Here is an 18071-nt window from a genome sequence, read left to right as displayed (position 1 = left end):
CAGTCTTCCACATACACTAGTGTCTGACTACAGCGAACGCAATGGAGGTGCTTCACATCATGTAAGTGTATTTTTGCCGCCTATATACGCAATTGACGTTATTTTTTAGTTTGTAAAAAAAAAAATTATTTTCCCTAATGTTTTACAAGTTTTATGTGCCGTAGCAATGTTTTTCCTATTATGGACATTGCACATTGTCGCCGTTTGTAGTGTGCCACTAAATTTCTCCAAATTAAAATAATATTTAATAAAAAAGGTATGTTTTAGACTTTTTTTTTGTGCACAGGTTGTGCAGTGATACGTTTTATTTCCCCTTCCACTGCGCAGTTACTTCCAAACAAAAATTGTATTATTAATAACAACGTTCCAGCTTTCTGTGCCGTTCAATTTATTTTTCCAATTATGGACATTGCACATTGTCGCCGTCGCTAGGGTCCCACTACATTTCCTCCTATTGAATAAATGTTTTACTGAAAATGTTATGTAATACAACTGTGGTTTATCCAAAGATTGCGTATTTATACATCTGTTAATTCACATTTTCTCCTCAGATACTTCCTTCCCTATTGTGATTGTCACGGATTACAGATGCCAAGTGAAGGGTTCTTTAACCGTCAAATGAAACTGTTCATAACCGGCTGTCTGAGCATCATAATTCACTGGGATGATCGTGTGGGCCCTCTGTGTCCCTACACTGCTGTCGCTATATGAAGTAACATTCCATCCTTTCTGGTGGTGTAGATCACAGCGGTTGACGTCGTCTTGCACATCAATGTGGGAGGAAAACGACTATTGTAGCTGCAACACTTACTTTCTGTGTGTGGAAAAAAACAACGTGACCTTTAACGTTGTCATTGTCGACCAAAGAGACAAACTTAATACTTCCATGGAAAATTGAAAAATGCCATCTTTCGCACAGTTCATTGTGAAACAAAACTACTTTACTACTTGCATTGGGCGATGATTTCGCTCACTTTATTGTGAAATAAAACTACTGGACACATTTTTAAATGTTAATGTTTTCTTTACAAATGTACTCTCTGTTTTCACAGTGTGGCATGCTACGTTGCAGGTCGTAATGTGTTCTTTTGTAGGTGCTACATCATGGCACGTACGTCCATATGGACGCATTTGTTTAAGCTGCCAAGGAACGTTATGGAGAAAGGTACTCCATACCACTTGCATTAGCTACGGGAGGGTCAGGCCCATCTCATATGCATTAGTGCCGTCAGGCCAATTTCTGTCACCGTCGGCCCAATTTCTGTCACCCAGATGCCCTATGCACAGAAATGTTTGTACAATAATATATGGTTACACCCTCCTAATACACATATCTTCACACCTTCCCACCTGTGTCACTTACACAATTATGTATCGAAAGGTGAGTGGTAATGGTGTTGCATCCAGTATTTCTGATGTCATTGCGCTTCGCATCACAGAGTTTGTTTGGCATTTTATGTCAACGTAAGTACACTACTCCTTTGCTGTTTTTACGCACATTTTTACAGAAAAAAATTAGTACATGTACAACACATGTATGTAAAGGTCATTGACAACGACTGAAAAGCTTTGTGTTGTGCATGTGATAGTCTTTTCATATTTAAAGGTACAGCTTCTGTCTCTGAGGGGTAGCCTCTATGAATGGGTAGTGCCACAATGTCGGGGATATGGCTACTGGCCTTTATTTCAAGGGAGAAAACATTGCATTGAGGTCGCCATGTCCACCAGGGACTGCCTTTCTGGTAAACGTCTTGCTCATAACCACACATTTATCAAGGAACACAAATGTGGTGCTGCCATAACGGTAACACAGTTTCTTTTTTGCTTTCTGCAGCCTTCAATGGAAAGCGAAGAAGGCTTTCCATCCAATGCCCGTCTTCCCTTTGTATGGTGGCCATCTTGAAAAAGGATTTGTTTTCTTCAGCCGGGAACGCTGGAGGCATTCCGGTTGAAGACAATTAAAATCCTCTTTCTTGGTACCACGAATTACTGCTGTAAAATCTCGATTGCCAATGGCATTCATCCCCCACTCTTTGGGGAGCAATGGGGGTGAATGATCCAGAAACGTCGGTATGCACTCTTGCTTATATTGTGTTGCACACTTGCATTGTGCAGTTCTGTGCCGCACATTTTGCAGTTAGAAGTTCTTACAAGAATACCCAATGTACTTTCGCACCATCAACCAGTTACACATGTCATTGTGAAGTGTGTATGACTGTTCGAACACGCCCCCATGCTGTATGTCAGCATATGATAATGTGGAATTCTTTGAAAGTTGGGCAGTTACTTCAAATGTTCCTTTACAGTCATATGCGTACGTGTTACTATTAGAACCCTGATAAATGTACTTGAAAATGTTTGTTAAAGTAATGTTATGCACTGCTAACACCCAGAACATGAAAGCTGTCCTCTGAAATGTCACTGATGACATCACTGATGACATCACATGTTTACCCTATTTGTTTTCGTTGCCTGCTATATATATATATATATATAAGTACATTCAGTAAGAAAAACTTTGTTAAAGGGATGTTATACTTCAGTGAAACCAAAAAACACTGCCCATTTCCCCATTAGGTAAGGTAAGCAACCATAACTGCCCGCACCACTGTGCATTGCTAACACTAACACCCAGGACAACAAAGATGACATCACAAATAGGCTAAACATGTGATGTCGTCAGTGATGTCATCAGTGACATTTCAGAGGACAGCTTTCATGTTCTGGGTGTTAGTGTTAGCAGTGCACAGTGGCGATGGCAAGTAAGGGGGCTCACTCTGCCATAACTGGCGAATTTCAGGGGTTTTTCGTTTTTAATTTGACCACAATGAGGAGTGCAAACATTTTATTTTTTTAGTGAAGTGCACAGGTTTTTCGTAGGGCAGTTTAACCATAACGTCCCCTCAACAAAGTGTTTTTTGTGTATATATATATATATATATATATATATAATATCGAACAGTGCTTCATATTATAGGTCACCAAATCATTTGGTATATTCACGTAGGAAGCACTTAACTATAATCAATATATTCTGTTACCCGTTATCACTAAATGTAGCAGAAATGACCAAGAAGATCTCGGAAGTAATGGATGATGCATATAAGCTGGATGATCCTTCAATAATTTTATGTGATGATATTAATTTTTCCTGTCTAACCACACATGGAAACGTAATAGAAAAGACTCTAATGTATCAAATCCTTCAAAACAGAGAGGACTACTATGGATTTATTTATTTATGATTTAGTATTTATAAAGCGCACAGCAGCCAAGGGGCATCGGATGGACTTAATGGACAGTAGAGATCTCCATATAGTAAACTGGTACTTTGAAGGCAATACACCTTGCCACCCCACCTGGGTATGGGGAGAGCAATGTTCTGTAATTAACTATATATTTGTCTCTGGAGATTTGATGGGGAACATAGATTCTTTCGAAATCCTGTCGACTGACGCTGGCGATCACAATCTACTAAATATTTGCTGGATCGCGGGGGATGAAAAATCTACTGTCATGACTACAGAGCTAGAGCCTGTTAATAATGGGTGCCATTTAAAAATGCTAGAAAGAGACGTGGGACTGGTGACCCAATACACCAAGAAAAAATCTTTAGGACGACGACTAACCGGTGAACCGGTACTAGATAATACCCTAATTCTGCAAACATGTTTTATTAAGAACGATGCAGGGTGTATTAACACAAGAAGACATCAACATGTCTATGACAAACAAGTAGTAGACAAAAGACGGGAACTGAGGAGAGCTATTTATCATATCAAACCACTCTAACAACAAATATGGCCACTGAAATTAAGAGGCTATGAAATCAACATAAAAGCAGGCTTATCTGACACATGTTTGCCATAAGCAAAAACCAACTGAGAGAAATCTGTGAAATGTATGAAATCTACTGGAAATCTGCAGAAACTCCCACAGATCAATGCATAGCTGATGTTGGATGGATAAAACACTTTTGTATTCTGACTCTTGTCCAGGAGAACTAGACCATAAAACACTATCTGGATGGTCCATAGTATAGAACTCTGAAGATTTAGTCAACCTAATGAAAGGGGCAAATGCTTCCTGGGCTCCAGGACCTGATGGTCTATCGAATGTGGTCTGAAAACAAAACCCTGAACTATGGGCTACACTGATCTGCTCAATACTAGAAAACATAGTAAGCGCCCGGAATATACCTACAACATGGAGGCGGGCGATCGTTGTACCAATATTCAAAAGTGGCAACAGGGTCAACCCTAACAACTATCATCCCATTGTACTCTTGGATGTCATTAGTAAATTGTATGCCTCACTTCTTTTAAAGAGGCCAAACATCTGTTCCCAAGGGGAAGGCCGCCTAGCTCCATTTCAGACAGGATTTGTTAGGGGTCTGGGGACAACTCCTCCCATTCTGCTCTGTGTTGAAAGACAAAGCCCTGAGAAAGATCTATAAAATCTACCTGGCATTTGTTGTTTTAGCTAAAGCTTTCGATAGTATTAACGGGCAGAATTTGTGATCTAAATTGGCAGGCTGGAAGTGCCCTGAAGATTTGGTTGATCAGTTGAAAGCTCTTCACATGGATACCACCTTGAGAGTGTGATTAAACATGGGGGGCTTATTGACAGTGGAAATACCCTTGTGTCTGGGTGTCAAACAAGGCTGCCCTTTTATCTGATCTGGGGTCCTATATAGAAAAACTAGATGTTTTTCTCCAAAAATCAGTGGAGTTACTGTAGGTTGTTTGCTATACGCTGACAACTTAATTTTGCTAGATAATGCTGTAATAGGGCTTCAGAGACAGCTGACAAGACTGGAAGAATATGCTCTAGAAAACGACCTGCAAATCAATACAGGAAGAACTAAGTTCTTGATCCTCGAAAAATGTCAACGTAGGAAAGAAACACTGTACAAATTGCACCGGAAAACGTCAGTAGAAGATCAGGTAAATTCCTTTAAATATTTAGGGATCCGCATCAGTAGGAGTATGGTGGTAAGCTCCCAACATAGCCGTGTAAAAGGGAAAAGCGGAAATGCTTGCAAATCAAGCACTAATATTGAAGAACATTTTTTGTACATACTCAATGCTTACAATACTTTACAGACTAAAGGTGGTGGCCTCATTAATGTATGGCTTGGACGCTCTGCTGTTCTTCCCTAAAAAACACTGAGAGGCCCCAGAATGCACTTTCTGGAAAAAGGTTCTGTGCCTTACAAAATCTATTCCCATTCAGGTCATCAGAAGGGAGTTAGGGTTAATTTCATTGAAAGCAATGGTTGATTGGAAGTCTTTGCCTCTCTTTGGGAAATGTCTCACGAGTCCACCGCACCAATCTTGACTTCAATTTGAAAAAAAGAGATTGAAGGTGAAATAGCAGTGGAAATAGCAGTCTAGTAGTCTGGTGGGTGACCACTTGTACAGAGCTACTGTACCACCTTAACGCCTCTGTGGCAGATTAGTTACGCAACCCAAGTAAGGTCAAGCAGAAACTGTGGGAGACTGATTGGATCCTCACTCATGCTGAGGCAGATAAATACAAATTCTTATCTAATGAAAAACAAGCTTTGGGGAATACTCTGGAATATCTAAAGACATTTCCAAATCCTTACTATAGATCGCAGCTCACGAGGATCAGACTTAACCTACATAGAAATAAGGAAGTGTTATCAGTAAGAATGCCCATCCAGCCCAAGTACATAACATGAAGGGGTAATTGGAAAAATTACAACACACGTTTCTTTTTGTTCCGCCTTAACCCTGCTTTGGACAAAGTGTTTTAAATGCTTTTGGAAGAACACATCTACTTTATCAGCAGAAGAATGGTGCTCAATACTGTTGAGGTAGGTAAAGACTTCTCCAACTATTGTAGCATTCACATTTTTAAATGATGTATTGGAAAATATTGATTAAGTGTGAAACGCTGCTGCTCATTAATGCTTGGACATCTGATTGTTTGTTGAACTTTGTATCGTAAATGGTTTGTTTCATTTGCTAAAAGTTTGCAATAAACTATAATGCAATAACAAAAATAATAAAATATATATGTATAGTCTCCCTTTGATAAAGTTAGTCGGTAGTCCCAGCATGCGCTTATAGAACTATGCTCATGACCCACAATCCATCAAATTCTTGAACCTGACTAAAACAATGTTTATTTTCAGACTAATCTTGGGCGCTCCTCTTTCTGCCACTAGATCCTGGCACCTGCACGACTCCAGCCAATCAAGTAAAACGTTTAGAAGTCATGCTTGATGCATGCCTTGCACACACTGCCCAAGTGTTGAAAGTTGTTTAAGCTGGCTTGTTGGCATCTGTCAACATTGAGATTAATCTTCTGGCTCCTGGAACAGTAACAAAGCACCTTACCCCTTATTGCTATTATGCTGTGTAGGATTGACTATAAAAATAGCCTCTCTTGGACTTCCAGATTACCTTCTTGCCCACCTTCAACAACTACTAGGCGCTGCTACCTGTTCTACTACAGACATGGGGTGCAGAGATGACATCACCCCCATCCTCCAATCCTTACAGTTTCTCCTGGTTTTCTCCCGAGTCAATTTCAACTTGTTGCAACATATGTACTAGATGCCCAGTCTTGGCTTTCTAATTAACCAAGCCCCATCTAGAAGACTAACATCTTCTTAGGTTTTTCGACTTGTTCTCCCAAATATAAGTGGTCCTAGATGGATGGCAGGCCATTTTTTTCCTAGCCTCTAGGCTGTGGAACCCATTGTCCTTATCCTTGAGGGAAATCTTCCAGTTTGTAGGCATTAGAATTCCTTTTATAAACTATCTCTTTTTGTCATGCTTTGACCTTTAGGACCGCTACCTGTTAAGACTGGGCCAATTGGACTGCTGTCAACCTCTCCACAAGGCCATTTGGAGTAATAGAGCAATTTCTAAAATCCTGCACATCACCTAACACAGGAACTGGCGCGGACTCCTGCTGATGTTGATTAATGCACAGTTATTTGGAGCTGGTAACTCATTGCCAAAAGAGTGCTTGGATTATCACCAACCTGCTTCTACCAGTTCCTGTTTTTTAAATCTAACCCAAACAAGGCAAAAAACAACAAATGACAAAACTCATTTATAACATCTTCTCAGAGTTCTGTCGGGAGAAGGGGACACTGACACCTGTCGCTAGTAGAGACCAACAAAACAGGCAGTATAAGTGGATTCTTGGAGTTTATATAGTATATACTTGTTTACAGCTCACTGCTGCAAGACAGAAACATAGTTTCATGACCTCTTATGAGTGGCAAGGTGTTGATGAGGGAAGATTGAGAAGAGTAGAACTAAGAACTTGAACAGTTGGATATGACAGTCTGAGTTCAGAATGTATGACCGAATAGATGAAACTTCTTGTTTGATCTGAATGCGGAGTAAGGTTCTTCATGATAAAGGAAAGAGATGTCCCGAGCAATGAGGCGTGCACAACACAATGGCAGCCTCCTTGGTGTTTAGAGAATCATGGGATGGACAGGCGCATGGAGCAGGAAGAATGGAGTCCTGGTCAGGTGGTGTGTTCTAATCCACTATTGAAAGTAGCTGTGGCCAGATTGGTATATAACACTATGGATAAGGGAGAGGATCTTAAAGGTGATACAGGATTATACTGGGAGCCCATGTAGTTGTTTCATTTGTTGCGAGGTGCAATTGTATGGCTTGACATTGAAGATTGTCCTGACAGCCCTCTTCTGGGCTGATTGAACTTTGATATTTGAAGACTAGGGTTGAACTCTATAGTGGGAATGTACATATTCCAGTCTGGAAATGATGATTTATTTGATGAGAGATAGGTGTGTTGGTGTTCAAGAGTATGTTGAAGGCCCGTGAAGACCTACTCCCTAACCTTGATTCTAACCCCCCCTCTGTCCTCATCCTACTTAATCTCTCTTCTGCCTTTGACACGGTCAACCATGCCATCCTCCTCAACTGGCTCCATGCTAATCTGGGTATCACTGATCAGGCTCTGGCCTAGCTGACTTCTTTCCTCTCTGACTGACCCTCCCAAGTCCAACTTGGGTCCTTCCCCTCCTCTATCTCTCACTCCACCTCTGGTGTTCCCCAAGGGTCTAACCTTTCTCCCTGGTTGTTCAACCAATACCTGGCACCTCTCGCCCACTGGATTGCTGCTCTCTGCTCCAACTTCCAATGCTATGCGGAGGAAACCCAGTTTGCCTTCAGGCTCCCCTCTGCCGCCTCTTCTCCTTCTCTCAACCCTGACTGTCTATCTGCAATCCAAGAGTGGTGCGCTGCCAATGATCTCTGCCTGAATGCCAGTAAGACGGAGATCCTACTCTTTGGCACACCTGCACCCCTCTTTCCCGGCCAGCCTCTTTTGGCTCTCTTCCTGCTCCCACCTTTAAGGCTAACAACCTCAGGGTTATCATCGACTCCACACTCTCCTTCTCTACTCACATTTCTGATGTACCTAAGAAGTCAAGCTACCAACTGCACCTCCTCAGAGGTATTCTTCCTTTCCTTGCCTTCCCCAAGAAGCTCACTGTCTCCAGAGCGCTGGTTCTCTCCAGGGGCGTTGCTAGGGGGGGGCTAACGGGGCTATAGCCCCTGATCTTTTGGTTGTAGCCCCGGATAGAATCTCAGGAGCTACAACCAAAAGACTAGCTAGCCCCCAGTCCCAACAATACCAACATCAGCGTATCCCCGGGTCTTTTCCAGACCAAGCAACTCCCCTGGTTCTCTCTAAGCTTGACTACTGTAACAGCCTCTTTTTAAATCATCCTGCCTCTACTCTCCGTCCTCTGCAACTTATCCAGATCAGGACTGCGAGTCGTGTCCTTGGCCTCAAACCCAGGGATCGTGTCTCTCCAGCTCTGAAATCTCTCATTGGATCCCAGTGGCTGCGAGGATCAAATTCAAGACCCTTTGCGTTGTCCACAAGACCTTCTGGGGCCTGGGACCAAAATATCTCCAGCTTTTTCTTCATAAATATCTTCCTTCTCAAGCTCTTTGCTCCTCCACCTCCAACTCCTTGAAGGTCAGCCACTTTTCCAAGAAACGGGGTGGTGGCAGTTCTCTCTTCGGCCGCCGCCTCCCTCTGGAACAGCCTTCCTACCTCTCTGAAACTGAGGAGAACCACCTCTGGTTCCGGAAGCAGCTCAAGACTTTCCTCTTTGCTTCTGCCTTTTATCTTCCACTTTCCTGCTGATCTCCTGTCTGTTACTGCAATGGTTACATGGCTATCCTCTGAACCACTGATCCAGGTCCCTGTCCTCCCAGTTGCACACCTGCACTGCCTTCTGGCAACCCTGCACTTGGGACTGTATCTGCAACCCTACAGTCCCCCTTACCTGCACTTATCTAACACTTGTCCACACTTAACCCCTGCACTGACACCTGCTGGCTGCACTTCCTTTTTCTATGTCTTTATCCTATGTCTTGCATTTCTCCTCCTCCCCTTGCACTTTTTCCCTCTTCCCTCTCCCCTGCACTTTCGCGATCTCAATGTCACTTGGCCTAGTAAGATCGTTGTCTTATCCTCCCTTGATCCCCTCTCTTGCCTCGTTGCGCCTTGAAACACTTGTGTATAGGCGCGCTATAGATGAAACATCATATCATATTCTGTTGTGACAGTCTGAAATTTAAGTAGCATGATTTAACCATTCAGTGATCCATCTTTGAAGCAAGATTTTGTCATCAAGGAGCTCACCAAGGATACAGATGGTGGTAGCTGGAGAGGATAAAGGTCCTAAATTACTAAACGAAATGAAAGATTGGAGTGGTAAAGGAAGCGGAGGATAAGAATTTCAGTTGTATTTATATTTAGGATGGGTTTGTTATGGTTCTTCCAGGTTTAGATGGCTTTCAAGCAATCAGGAAGTGAATGCAGGATCGGATGAGGTTTGTGAGAGCAGCATGATTGTGTTCAGGAGTGTTTAGCCACTAGTTTGGTGTTATAAGCATACATCTGGTATTCTGGGTGAAGCTTCAGATGACATCCACTAGGTGTCATAGTTGAGCATTGAAAAGTAATGGGAAGCTGAAGATCTTTGGGCACCGCCACAGTCAAGATTATGGTTATTGCAGAGAAAAGTATTGTGCTTAATGAACAGGGAAGAGTGGGAGATTAAATATTTTTCCATTTAAGGCTGGATCCTGAAATTCTTTAACTTGGGTAGCAGCTAAATAACAGCTGTTATTACCAACTCATTTAAAACCGGGGTTACACACGTGCATACAGTATCACAATATAGTGACCACTTCTAGTCTGGACACGAGTTGTGATATCCTCCCACGTAGTGGTGTCTTTGATCAGTGCACGGAGTACTAGTTAAGCCCTTGGACATATGGGTTGCTCTCATTTGGATAATGGATCTAGTTCGTCTCTTGAAGTGCGAGTGGTTTTCTCCTACAGTTGTAGGCATCTACACACATTTGGCGAGGATGAATACAGTGAATAATCTCTGGCCTAAATCAGACTATATGCCCATAACTAGAGACCATTTTGTGTTCAACTAGGACAGTACCCACTGAGTTTCCCATTTGATGTACAAAACCACGTCCCGGAGGCCAAGGCTGGAGTCACCTAGAGGCTGAAGCCAATGTGCAGTGGAAGGACATCCACCCACATGCAGGTTTCTTGTTAATCATGCACAAGCAAACCCCAACATAGTACCTCTTCATGATAATGAGGAGTTGTGGAGGGGAGAGTTTGTGGAATATGTTGACAATTTTCCTTTATTTCACTTTTGACGATTCAACTCATCCTGGTTACAGGTTTCCAGAAGGAAGCTGAGACTTTGCTGTCGGTTACAAAATTGAGTACCATCAGCGATTCTCAGAATATGAAGAAGGCAAAGGAAATGCTGCAAAGAGTAACCAGTGAGACTGACATAGTTCCTGCAGTTTGGGGACTGCCCAACAGATACCTCTTTGTAATGGTAAGTTTTTCCATTTGTCCCAATTTCTTCACAACTCAAATGGATGAGGGATAGCTCTTAAATACCTCACCTTCTATGTAGTAGGTTGTCTTCAAGTCCATCTGGCTGTTGTATCCGACCTGTCTCTGTAAGAGTGTTGATTACCTCTAATGGTTATGATTTGTTCTAAGCGGATTAATCTACCTATCTACCGTGTTATACTATTATTTAACCGCACAGCCCACAGATATCCCTGATGCATCTGAAATGACTTAAAAAGTTAGTAAGTGGCAAGTCAACACGGTAGCCACCAAACGCCTAGGAGGCCAACTCACCATGGTGGTTTGGCTCCATATTCTGGTATTTTTAGGTTTGGTAATGGTTGGGGGTTCATGGAGGTGGTTATGAGTGCTTGCCCTCATACAAATGACATGGAAATGGCAGGAAATCTGATACGTGGAGTTGGCCCCCTACGAGTTGTATTGGAACCTTTTGACACACCCTTTATGCTGGGTACCAGTCTCGGGAGGATAGCTCAGGGGCAACATGCTCATGTTGGAAGCAAGACGATGCACAGCAACACAGGTTTGATTCCCGGGTCCGCGCTTAGATACCTCTGGGTATTAAGCATGTTATAAATAACCCATTACAATTATAACCGGCGCATATGCTGAAATTTAGTGGGAGGGTTTCAGAGCATTTGAAAGAGTTGTGTAGTACCTTTCCTGCAATAAAACTGGGAATTGCAGATGAAGGTGCAAGTGTCATGGCAGATTTACATGTCTGTTTCATATCAGGGGTTGCTGCATGTGTGGACCGAGGTAAATATGCAAAGCTCTGTGTGGTCTTAGTTGGACGACACATAGCTTTAGCTCTCTCCTGAATGCATTGATTGACCAAGTATCATATTGATGAAGAGGTAATAGTTAATGGGAATATGTGATGGACAGGATTACGGTCTGCTATTAGGCAAAGTGTTCTGTACCCATCCCATGTTGTTAGCAGCTGCACAACTAATGTTCGTTTATAGGACTAAATGAAGATGCATGACGACTTCTGAAGAGAAGTGGAAGTCCTGTGTAGTAACCCAATATGTTATTCGTGGACCGGGCTCCTGTGTGTTTCTTTTCTGAGGATTCTACCTTGTACTGTTACTAGCCCTCTTGTCTTATTATTTCCTCAGGATCGTCTGATCGCCTTGGACGCTGTTGAGGACTTCTTCCAGCTCGCGCTCAGGAAATACCCCAAGAGTCAATGTGACAGTTGCCCTGAAGACCTGTCACAAGACCCTCCAGAATACCATTCGCTGCCCCAGGACTGTGAGCGAAACCCTTGAAGGATGCCCCAATGCCCTGCTTTCTACATCATTGAAGATGTTTCAACAATCCTGACAGAGATGAACTAGCTTCCCAAAGTTGAAATCCAAATTTATTTAGTGTGATGTGAGTCTCAAATATTGCACGATTTTGAAGTTTTAGCTGGCCCAGACCTAGTGTATAAAACCTTGTCGGAATAACAATTGCAAACATCGGAGCAAGAAGAGGATGGAACTGGATGCTGGTTTATGCAAAGAGAATATTGTGTCTGTGAGACATGCTCCTTTATGGTTGTCTGCTACAAGTGGCTGAAATGAAATTATACGGCCCTGCATCCTGAAACTTCAAATTGGAAATTCTTGCACCTCCCATCAGATGAGTGTATGAAGGAGGACTTTTTTTAAGCCTTCAATTGGGGAGGAAGTGAACACACCCCAAAACATTATGGGCTTCTAGTGGAAGTGTTCAGGAAGATGTTAACGATTTGTGCTGTAATACAAGATTCCCAGTGCCATCAAATCCTTAAAATAATGACTAGCATGATTAGCACCATGGCCTCCTCATCCTATCTATGGGACTGTTCAAATTGCCATTTTCCTGTTACTCGATAGCCCCATGTAGTGCTATTCAGACCGCAATGGTGCCTGACTTTGCCTAAGTATTGGCTTAAATCATCATTCAACCACATGACTGTTTCATCAGTTTTTATGGCTTCCTCTAAAATATCATGCTTTAAAAGGTCCTAGTTGTTAAGAGATTCTTTCAGTGTAATTCTTGTTCAAGCATTGCAAATCCCTGTGTCTTCCTTCTCTGTGTTCTCCCACTCCTAACTTTACAGACTTTTCTTGAATCATATATTGAAATCATGGTTTTAAATTTCCCTTTTCGTTATCAAATGCTTGATTTTGCTGCTGCTGAATTTAATCTCCAACCTGAATACCGCCAAATGCTATTTGTTAGCAGACATTTGGGTGTAATTCCTTCTCATGTTTTATAAGCTGTTAACATTGATTTCTGGTCCCCATACTGCTATGGTCACAATGCGGGCGCCGGACATGAATGTGTATTTGGGGACCCAGCTTTCTTGTGAATGGTGAAGTAATCAATATCTCGGGCATCCTGCAGCCTTGCCAATGCTTTCCACACTCCTCCTCCCCTGTTCTCATTGTAATCTTTTGTATCTCCTAAGCTTCTGCCACTTAATAAGCCCAATGAGCAGAAGGACGTGCTGTGTAGTGTTTTAACCCCACTCAAATCTATTAAGTAGATGTTATGCTTCACCAACTATTACACTCACTCTGCAGCTGTGATCGGTCAACATTGAGAAGTATCAATTGGGAGTTCTCTTTGCCTTTAACCACCATCTCAGTGTGTTATTCTGAACTAAATTGTGTTGACGTGGAAGTTCTGATAGTCACTAGGTTCTGCCAAATGTGAAATGTAGTGCCCATCGGTCTCAAGTAAGACATACTGCAGATGCCACAGGTGGGTGCATGGCAATCATGTGTGGGTTCTCCACCTTCAACAAGAAGCAGACCCGCAGTTGGTGGAAGCTGCGCCATATCTTACATGCAACATGAGGAGCGGAACCATTCTCACCTCTTGCAATTCCCTTGAGTAGTAGGTCAGTCTTTGGAAGGTTTCCTACAACTTTCCATGAGGCATAGGTGCACATATTTAAGGTGAGCCACCTCTTCCATCCTTTATAAGAAGTAGACCAGTTCTTTGGAAGGTGTTCACCAATTTCCATCAATGTTAGATCAACTATTTCGAGGATATGTCACCTCTTTCACCCATTGAGGGACAGACCAGCTCATGGGTGTGGAACCCCTACTATAGTCCATAAGAGCAGTTCAGCTGTTTGGAAAGTGCTGAAGATGCTCGGATTCCCCAGAGGAAAAGCAGCTGCTTCAACTTTGTTACCACTCTATCCCCTGCCATGAACAGGTATGCTTACTTAGGTTGACTATCCTAGGAAATGGGAGATGCCCGCTCTACAAGGCGCTTGACATCTTTTATCGTCGTGAGGCCCGGCGCTCATCTGTTCTATGGAAATAGGGCTATCTCTTTTATCACCACATTAATACGCTCACTAAAAGGTGCTTGAAATAGACCAGTTCAGGGTAAGATCCCACCAGCTTTCCTTTGAATCTTTTACCACCTGCTCCCCACGAGGAGTCTCCAACCTGCTACAGACCCCTTCTAGTCTGTAACATACTAGAAATGAGCGAGTGGCCCCAACACAGTTTTCGATGACCATTGACGCAATTCAGAGCTATGTTGCGACCATGCACCTTATGCAAAAATAGACCTCTAACCTAGGTAGTTGTGCAGAAAACGGATGGTATGAGAGAAACATTAACAATTTTCCTAGGAAGAGCAGGTTGGCCTGTTGTCTACTGCTGAAATGTTTGACCTCCTTGCAAGATTTCCACTATAAACCCGTTTTTTGATTTACTACCAAATTCCTCTTGGATCAAAGACCCCTTGAATGAATTGTATAACAAATAAATGGCATGTGCATGTTAGTCATCTATTGGTTCATGATGTTGTTTAACCTTTAAAACTACTTAACATCTTTGGGGGCAAAGTCACTCTCTGGCTCTATTGTGTGGTGAGGTGAGCTATATTCTCGTTGCCTTTCTATTACCAGGAAAGTTCAAGAGGCCAACGAAATTGCCAGTCCCAGTACAACCAAAATACGTCCTATTATATCAACTCTCATTTAGAGGGGACTGGCTGCTGCGAGTTACAAAATTCTTCTAGGGAAACAAGCTTCCATCTCCTTCGATGAAGCACAAACGTGAAGGTTCACTGAAAATGCAAAGCATTTCAGGATGCAATATAACTGTAGAAGCAAAGTAACGATTTTATTTTGAGTACTACGGTGCCATGGGTCTGTCCTAAAGCTGTGTTCTGTAGAGATCAGAAGGGGCTGACATGGAACATGGAAGTTCAGATCTATAACCTGGCCTCGTACAAGCCGTTAACTGATCCACACTGGGAGCTTTCGTGTATTTATAAACCAAGATGCCAAACCGAAGACCGCGTGGCCTTAAACAGTTGACTAATTCCTTCTTAATGAGAACGCTGTCTTCCCTCTGGCACTGGTCACCTGCCTCCCCCATATCTTCTTCAACCTACACAAATCCTGTCTGCCGCTGTGAACCAAATGGCAAAGAGATAGCCATTGCGGAAGACTCTTCCACAAAACACTGGTAAACCCACCCCAGTGATCCTTCGCAAAAGTAGCCTGGTCGATGCCATCTCAACATAGTCCGCAGTTCAGCCCAGGATCAGCATATATTCTCGTAATGCCCATGTGCAGAAGGGAAGCATGGAGTTCTTCAATCTACTCTGACTTCACAAGTTGCCAGGGATCTTGCCAAAGTCTCTAAAGAAGTGCAAAAGGCCAGAATTCCACCCACTCTGCCTCTGGGTTGGGAACAGTCCAAAACCATACTAGCAGTGGTATGCAACAAACATGTTGAGACAAACAGAAATACACTTCAAAATGTAAACATTTTAAACAATGTGTTAAAAAAATTGCTGGTCCAACTTCAACAAAGGTTTTTATAGGGTTAATGCCAAGGTCATTGATGGAGTCCATGTGCCCGTCTCCCACATTGACGTGTGAAGTGTTTAGTGGCGCCTAGCTGATCCGCTTGCATGGCCCCTGCTTGCCAGAAAGGAAAATCATCTTAAACTGTGTAAAATGTCAAAAGTTAAAGAAACGGAATGCTGTTGTAAAGCATTTTATTGCCAATTTTATCATGCGTTTTCCTGATCTCAGAGTGCCATTACATGTATTTTTATTTCTCCTTCGTGTGTTGTTCTTTTGCGGATCCATTGCTGGCAGTGGAAGTGCAGAGTTAATAGGAAATAAATCATGTGCTTTGTATTTTGAGTTTGTTTTAGGTGGATTAAAATGCAATATCAACTTTTCTGCGTATGGGTATTCAAATGGAAAGGAGATTTCCGTGGCATGCGCTTGACTGTTCTGGAGTAAGAGGTGCTAGTGTAAAAATTGTCAAGTATACTATTTTATAAAAATAAAATAAGAAAATGTCCTCATCAGTAATGTATAATGTACGTATGCTTTTACATTCCCTAGAAAGTGTTTGTTTAAAATGAATAAGGCATCAAATGTACTCACACAAAATGTGTGTGAAGTTATGGCAATAGCTGTACTGCAGGGACACAGAACTAGATGCTTGCGAGTAATGCACTTTCGACGGATGTCATTTGCATATTTGATCCACTTGCAGAAACGTGTAGGATAAGTGCACACAGAGCGGCTGCATGGCATCGGGAGAAAAGTGCTGTACATTTGACTACAAGATACAGAAGGGAGTTTTATGCCAGACTTCCTTTACGTGAAACTTCTAGCAGCAAAGTTACTGTAAACATTCCCATGAAACTAACTACATTTCCCAGGAAACACTCGCAAATATTGTAGTTCTTTCCTCCAATATTCCTTTGAGCCAAGCCCCTTATCAGATGTCTTTTGACTTTTTACAACTTGGTCCAACGTTGCTGCTTCTAGCAGGATAAGTAGCTTTAGTTTTGTGTTCCTGAGATTGCATGAAGTTCAGTAATTATCGTTAGTCTGATTGTGCTTAATGTAACGAGGATGTTTTTGTTGTGCGATATTGACACTGCTCTATGTAGTATTCTTGACGCAGGAGGCGCATAATGGCTTTACTCTGCTGACCTCTGACCCCATTGCCATGCGTATCGTCTCCCTCTTCTTTATTTTTCTGGCTATATTCCTAGACGCTGCTTCCATGCGGTCATCTGCACCTGGTGAATGAATGCAACTATTGGCTGCAGAGGTGTTGCTAGGTCTGGAAAATATCTGGGGCTATGCTAATGTCGGGACGGTTTGGACTCTGGGCTAGCTAGCGTGTTGGTTGTAGACCCTGAGTTTCTATCCGGGGCTACAAGCAAAAGACCCAGGGCTATAGCCCTCTAAGCCCGCCCCCCCCCCCCACCCTAGCAGCGCCTCTAATTGACTGCCTCTTTACCTGTCGAGGCGGCTGCCGTAGTGTCCTATTGCACACGTCCACCGCTCTTATCCATGTGCACAGATGCTCGGGAGTCGATCTTCAGGGACCATTAGGAATGTGTGGGCTCTTTCGGGTTCTTCTTCGCTTGCATTTCATCATCCTGAGTCACGAGTACCAAAATCATTGAGTCACAGAAACACCCGGCCTGGTCCTTTCCTCTTGTCATGATGCTCGATAGCTGAGGCAGTACAATTTAGTCAATTTTAGTCAGGTTTGAGCTTCTGACAAGTCTGCCCAGGAATACGTTTACAGTCCAGACATGGAAACGTAGTTGGTGGAGGCTTTACTGGGGCCTTTAATCACACTGTGCAATTTCTGGCGGGTAATTTGCCCTGCTATTACTGTGGGTGTGTCAGTTGATCTGTAATTCATATTGGTACTGCAAGTGTCGCTATTTGATTAGCCGATTGTTGTGTCTTGGTTCTTTGGACCCTTATCTTCCTCTGCTGTAGTCGGGTGTTTGCACCTGCCTGCCTGTCATTGGGCATGAAAGACAACCAATAATGTCCACCTCTGAATGGTTTGAGGAGAGTGTCAAGAGAGTTATTAAGGAACTTCCACGATTTCCCCAATGCTTATCTGGAGAGGGGAGGGGTCTTCCCTGATGGACCCCTCGCAGAGAAGTGAATGTTGGGTGATTATGTGAATAGGACAGTCTTTCTAGAGGCGTCCAAGGTAATCAAACCAATGAGGGCAGATTGGGTGGCGTCCATGGAGGAACTCTGGATGAGATCCAAGATTAGGCTCAATAGTTCCTAATCTGGTCTCACTAGTGAACAAAAATGTCTCTAACCCGGT

At 42.8% G+C, this 18071-nt stretch overlaps 1 protein-coding gene across 1 annotated transcript in view; it reads left to right on the top strand.

The window, feature by feature from the left end:
- The window catches only part of MREG (melanoregulin), a 258017-nt gene extending 241736 nt beyond the window's left edge, over positions 1 to 16281 (top strand). Inside the window, exons 4-5 of the mRNA XM_069615943.1 lie at positions 10746 to 10909; positions 12072 to 16281. Of these exons, the coding sequence (XP_069472044.1) occupies positions 10746 to 10909; positions 12072 to 12224 (317 nt within the window). The 3' untranslated portion in view covers positions 12225 to 16281. The remainder of the gene's footprint in view (positions 1 to 10745; positions 10910 to 12071) is intronic.
- The last annotated feature ends 1790 nt before the right edge of the window (positions 16282 to 18071 follow it).

The sequence above is a fragment of the Ambystoma mexicanum genome, chromosome 9, assembly GCF_040938575.1.
Source record: "Ambystoma mexicanum isolate Mex_15411 chromosome 9, UKY_AmexF1_1, whole genome shotgun sequence".
Taxonomy (NCBI): domain Eukaryota; kingdom Metazoa; phylum Chordata; class Amphibia; order Caudata; family Ambystomatidae; genus Ambystoma; species Ambystoma mexicanum.
The sequence above is the reverse complement of the archived record's forward strand: the minus strand, read 5'-3'. Positions and strand labels throughout refer to the sequence as shown.